Raw genomic sequence first — 6,600 nt, forward strand, 5'->3', positions numbered from 1 at the left:
TATTTATATCTTCGGGTTCGAATTTTGATCATGATTTCAACGAAAGATTGTATATCTTTAATGTATGTTATTTGAAAGCTTCATCAAGGTGCTCTGTTTCCATAGCAAACAATATATTACATGCATTAGTCGCGTAGAAAACATGATATACTAATTTCGTTCTCTTGGAAAATAGTTTCCAATACGTTAACTTGTATTCGATTGAACAATTGAAATTGAATTAGAAAATGGATTAGAATGTTCATTGTTGTAAATATAGTTGTATTTTGTTAACCTTTTCATCAATAGTGAAACCGACAAGATAAAACTACAATTCAAAGTCTTATACCATTGTGTAAACAAGATATATATTCCTGAAATATTTTGATAGTATACCAAAATTTATTATGAATGCGTTTTATCCATCGCAGTTTTTGATACGCATTTATGATAATTAGTAAAAAAAAAACTTAGAACAAAAATTATCAAATTACGTGCGTGCTTTATAAAGCCAAAGAGAAATATACAACGAGTGAATGTGTTCGAATATTGTTCTACGAATTATTTAAAAATATGTGTGCAATTTAAAAAAAACTATGGAATCGCAACAACAACAACAACAACAACAACAAAAAAATCATAATTCGTTATCACCCGATGTAAATCGTTCGTGTGAGAAAAATCATCGTGGAAATGGTTTGGCTTCAGCTGAGTTTTTGTCCGATGATGATAACTCGGAACATAATATTGACAATATGAGCTATAGCCAAGAACAAATTCGTTCGATGAATCAGCAATTAGTTCAATTGAATCCGGGTCTATCATATCAACAACAAATACAAGGCAATTTACCAGATCAAGGAAAGGTAAAGAATTGAAGATTTAAAAAAAAAATAGAAACCAAAACATATAATTTTCACAACGACAAAACCTTTCGTCCCAATATCAATTTCAGTTGCAGAAGAATGCAGCAAAGCTTTTTCTCAATGGACATAATATAACAAAAGATATCGTAATGGAAGACAGTGAACAACAATTGTGCAGTATGTATCCGTCACAGCAGCATTCTGACTACATTATAGCTGATTATATGGATAAAATTGCAACACGTATCAATATACTTGAAACTGAATTAAAATTTGCTTGGAGTGCTCTAGACCTTCTTTCAAGTGAGTATGGTAAAATGTGGACACGATTAGAAAAATTGGAAAACATATCGATTGAACAAAAGTCTGTGGTGGCAAATTTGATGGGTTTATATGGGGCAACTAGTTTGAATGGAAATCGCACAGCGACATTTCCAACAGCCCGCGAATTTACTGAGATGATGGGAGATTTACGAAATGAAGCTCTTGGCGATTATGATACAGTTGACGGAAATGCACCAAATTATGATTTTGAGCGCAGTCAAACACTTTTTGATGATACTAAAACCGGTATGGATAGTGCAATGGCAGCCAGTCGTATAAGTGTAGATATCCGCCAATTGCAAGAACAGCAAAAGAAAATTGAACAAAATATTCAAAACAACGAGCGATTATTCGATGAACTTAATGCTTTATCATATTCATCTAATCCAAATAATCAACCGATATTGGATGCTAAAATGACTGACACCACAAACTCGCATTCGTTGCGTGAACTGTTAGGTAGCGACTGTATAAAAGATGGACTGGAAGAAGGAATTGATTTGATGCAACGAGAACGATTAAAGCAACAATATGGTGATCAAAATGCAACCAATTGGTATATGTTTCGGAACTTAATGCAGAATGAAACTCAAAACAAACGTACGGATGCGGATTTTTTTCGGTCGGGCGAAATAAATCGGGACCTGTATAGCAATCCAATTCAATCCAATGCACCGAATATATTCGACGATCTGGTGTGGCTAGAGCAGCAACAGCAACAAAATAAACTACTGAGTATTGGAAGCGATGGAAATATTATTGAAATATTGTTACCCACAGAGAATGTGTATGGCGAACAAGCGACTGGCATTTCGAGGCCGGTATCGTCATTGGGTATGATTTATGAAGATAATGAAGAACAAGAAAATGAACATCAGAGCTCTGCTTCTGAAGTTGATGAGATGCGACTCTATGCCAATGATCAGAAAAAGGATTTATCACAATCACCGTTAAGTGATGCGATAAACAAGGAAAGCGTCAATATGAAGAATCAAGGAAGAAAAGCTAAAAAGAAAAAATCACATCGAAAGCATGAATTAGATGGTGCTCAAAATTTTACAAGTACATTGAGTGAAGAGAAAACTCCAACATCACCAGTAAAAATGACAAAAGAAGAAACAATCACATTCATTATAGACGAAATTTCAAAAATCGAAGATCTTTCACTTTTCTCATTGGTTCAAATGAATAGTGTAAAAGATTTAATCGGTAATGAATTTACATTTTTCAACAAAATTAATCAAAACAACAAACATTTGCTACTCATTCTATTAAATCCAATTACATCATCGGACATGTATGAAAATACACAGCAAAAATGCGACCAGATAATGCAAAAATTGCGCAAAAATATGGGAATTTTGCATACAATGTTGGATAATAAAAATGACTTAAGCGATATTAAACCGAACGAAGCAATCGATATTGATGAAATTTTGGAAACATCTAGTAGCATCATTGATGATGACAGCCGAAGCGAAAAACGTTCCACCACTGATCTTCCAAAATTACTACTGTCCAAACGTTATGATCCACTCTCATCAAAAAACGATGACATTTATAGTCATAGTCGGAACTTAATTCGCGATAATTTTAGCTTAAACGAACAACTTAAATTACTGGACAACAAAGAAAGCGAAATAATATGCAAGAAATCAATTAAATCAATTACCGAAGAGCTAGTAGCAAATGAACGAAAGAATTTACTTGACAATTTTGATGAAAATGCGATAATATGCGGAGCAAATCGCACACAATCTCTCTGTCATTTATCATCAATTCGAAATGATTCGTATCAATATTCCAGCAATAGCAGTATTTACAGCAATGATGAATATATAAAATCATTGAAAAAGAGTCTGGAAAGACATAATTCAATGTTATTCTTATTGCATCTTCAAAACTCAAATTACCAAAGCAGCAACGATATTCGCACTGATGCAAAAGATACGCCAGCAGGTATATAGAAGAAAAATTAAAAATTGATTATTTCCAAAAGCAGAATGTGAAAACTAAACGGATTTTCATTCAATACAGGATTAAAAATGATCGATGATGAAATTTTAAATAATGGTGGACAAAGCAGTCCACCACCACCAGCACCGAATGGTGAAAACTCAACTGAAATCTTTCCACAAAACAAAACCATTCAACAAAGACAAATCCAAGATGCATCTTGGAATCCATTTTATACACCATCTATTCAGCAACAAGAACCACAACCATCATCAATGAATCCATTTCATGCGGATCTTATGAAACAACAGGTATATTGTGTTTTCAACAGACATTAGGTTTGAGCTATGGATATAGCGGCTGCTATTTCATAGCCGCTATTCATAGGCGCTATTTATCTCGTTTTGATGCATTTATGCATATTTTGCGTTATTTTCTACATCTCTCTCGTACTCACATTCAAATGTACAAAAGAATAGTAGGCTATGATATTCCTAGTCGGTGTTACACACAGCACACGAATTAAATAGCGCCTATGAATAGCACATATGAAATAGCAGCCGCTATATGCATAGCTCGAGCCTAATGTCTGGTTTTCAATTAAAATGAAATATAAATTATTTGCTATTGACCATATCTCGATTTCTTTCATGAAGTTGCAATCGCAATGTGATAGCAAAAAGGTGGAACCTCAACACCAATCGCAAAACTATTTATCTTCTACTGGATTATGTATCAACATGGAGTTATCGCCGAAGAAAACAAAAAGCGACTCAGGTCTATCGTCTATGAGTGGTTTTTCAAGTTTGGAAAAATCGCCAAATTCACCATGTCACAAGCCACGTATACCTAGTGCACAAGCAAATCTACAACCTCATTTTCAAACACAACCACCATTATATGCAATACCATATAATAATGAAACAAAAGGCACAGATAATGCTGACAAAGTTGATTACATTTTCAGCGAGGAGAATTTAAATTACATTCGCGAACTATCAAAAAACGTACCGATATGTTCAGTTTTTGAGAATAAATCAATTTTTAACGTTGATCAGTCGCGAATGGCACACGCACAAAATTTTTCGTACGATCAATCAACTCAACCTCTGCCCCTGGCGCCTATTAATATGACATACTATAAGGTGCCCGATAACATTTCTTATGAATTTCCGCAATCTGACAATGATTTAACTTCAATTCAAAATCAACGAAAGATCTATCAAGATATGGTAAATATCAGTTGGAATCTACCTCAATATATAGAAAAAATGATGAAATTCATTTGTTTTTTTTTTTTTTTTTTTTAGCGTATTCGTTCAATGACCGGTTCAGTATCAAGTTTAGCTGCATCAGTTAAGTCACAAAATAGAGTCACCGATGACGAAAGTTCCCAACCGAAACAAAAACACAAAAATCTTACCGACCGTTTAGTATTTTATCCTTCATCAAATAATATGGCTGATTATAATAGCAGCATGAATTTGAACTATATGGGATATACTAAAGATGGCCCGGAACCAGAACAGCAACCACAATCTCGGCAACAGTATTATGTACGACAAGCATCTCCAGGTGAACATCGAAAGCAGCAACAGCTACACCAAGAACAACTACAACAAAAACAACAACAGCAAAAGCAACAGCATGATGCGCACATGCACCAAGAGGATATTGGTGATGTAAGAACTTATATGAGAAGTTCATCGGTGCCTGCCCGAACTGTATACTATCCTGAATATGGGGAACATTCTGATGGCAGCAATCGATACATAGCAAATCAACAAGGATACGTTTCGATATCATCTCAACCAATGCAACACTATGTTCAAGTTGCATATCAAAATGATCAGCATCCTGTAGTCGATAAAAAAGATCCAACAATCGCTGGTAATCATAAGTATTTAAATAAATTCTCTCAATGGATACCAGAAAATTTGAAATTGAAAAGAATTTCAAAACGCTACAGAAGTCATTCGTTACCAGCCGTTGCTGATACCGATGATGATTCAATTATACAACAGCTACCAAAAGTTAAGGGAATGCCCAATTTTCAACAAAACAAACGGCACTATGGTAAACCACAAAAAGATCCAAACACCAAATCAACAATGTTTAAATCTCCAATTAAATCTGGTCGATCGTTTTTACAACGAAAAAGTCTATCGCTTTCCACTCCATTGGCTCGGGATGAAAATAATAGTAGCAAAAAGAAAAGAAGATCAATTACATCGACAATGACAAATCTTATGCAAAAAGCAAACGTTTATCGACGTCACAGTTTTTCACACTCATCACTATCTAATGAATATACAAAATTGGGAGACGCACGACAAATGGGCCATAATCAAATTCAAACAGCTGGCAGTTCTTCTTCAAAATTTTTGATTTCGAAAACAACCAGTCAGACGTATAGTCAATCGGACCCTGAATCAGTTTATTCCGATTTTCTATCTGATAATGAAGAAAAAAGTGCAAGCGATACCGGTGACCGTGATATAAGTAATGCTACCAACATATTCGCCACTATGGATGAGTCTGCTGTACATCAACGTTCAGAGAGCAAAGAACACGATCAAGGTATTCTAAAGTCGTATGATTTTGTATTGAAAGGGACGTAAAAATTTGATGCCGTACTTTGAATTCGTGAAATATACATTCGTATTAGTTTGAAAAAAAAAACACATCAGATTTTTGTGTCTTTTCGAATTTATTTTGTGATACACTTAGCCTAAAATAAAACAATGTTGTTTATTATAGTGTTCCAAACGATAGGGGAAATAAAACATTCAACAGCTCCAACATCTGGAGTTTCAAATATATCGTCCCATTCTCAACAAAATCATAGTGGAAGTGAATTAAGCAGTTCAAGCACAAATGGTGACAAGGCAACACCATCCGATCCAAATGCGAATCATGAATCAAATGACAAATTCATATTTTCGAGTACCAGTATGGAATTTGCAGTGAGTCGAAAAATTGCAAAATATCGACAAAAGAATGTGAGTTCGGATGATATAAACGGACAAAAGCATCTCAGTGATGGCAAAAATAATTTAACTGGCAGTAGTAGCGGTGGCAGTGGTGCAGACGGAGCCGACGAAGATATCAATTTCAATAAAAGTCCGTCGGATGCATCTTATTCAAATAATTTAAAAGATATGAATAATGGAGCACAACGATTGTATCAGCAACAACAACAACAGCAGCAGCAACAAACATCATTGTAAGTGTAGAATAATAAAAATAAGTACACACAAAAAAATTTGCGGTAAATTTTAATGTAAATGCGGTTACTGAGTAGTGTGTGGTTAAATTTAAAGGCAATGCGGTTAAAATTTCGTCATTTGGATTCTTTAATATTAGAATTCACCGCAATTTACCGCATTCATACAAAAATGACCGCACACGCATAAGAGTAAAAGTCGAACATTCAATCCACCATATTCGAGTATGAATTGATTGTTATAAAACA

General features: G+C 34.5%; 1 protein-coding gene across 6 annotated transcripts in view; it reads left to right on the forward strand.

Moving 5' to 3' along the window:
* Nucleotides 1-439: 439 nt before the first annotated feature.
* The window catches only part of LOC116336710, a 48,019-nt gene continuing 41,858 nt past the window's right edge, over nucleotides 440-6,600 (forward strand). For 3 of the 6 annotated variants that reach the window (XM_031760760.1, XM_031760762.1, XM_031760761.1), the window contains exons 1-6: nucleotides 440-845; nucleotides 935-3,128; nucleotides 3,207-3,436; nucleotides 3,782-4,357; nucleotides 4,436-5,705; nucleotides 5,886-6,351. In XM_031760760.1, coding sequence (XP_031616620.1) covers nucleotides 576-845; nucleotides 935-3,128; nucleotides 3,207-3,436; nucleotides 3,782-4,357; nucleotides 4,436-5,705; nucleotides 5,886-6,351 — 5,006 coding nt within the window. In that variant the 5' untranslated portion in view covers nucleotides 440-575. The remainder of the gene's footprint in view (nucleotides 846-934; nucleotides 3,129-3,206; nucleotides 3,437-3,781; nucleotides 4,358-4,435; nucleotides 5,706-5,885; nucleotides 6,352-6,600) is intronic. The other 3 variants (XM_031760764.1, XM_031760765.1, XM_031760766.1) reach the window with 1 other exon arrangement.

Source organism: Contarinia nasturtii, unplaced genomic scaffold (genome assembly GCF_009176525.2).
Source record: "Contarinia nasturtii isolate CC-2019 unplaced genomic scaffold, AAFC_CNas_1.1 Cnas_scaffold_187, whole genome shotgun sequence".
Lineage (NCBI taxonomy): Eukaryota > Metazoa > Arthropoda > Insecta > Diptera > Cecidomyiidae > Contarinia > Contarinia nasturtii.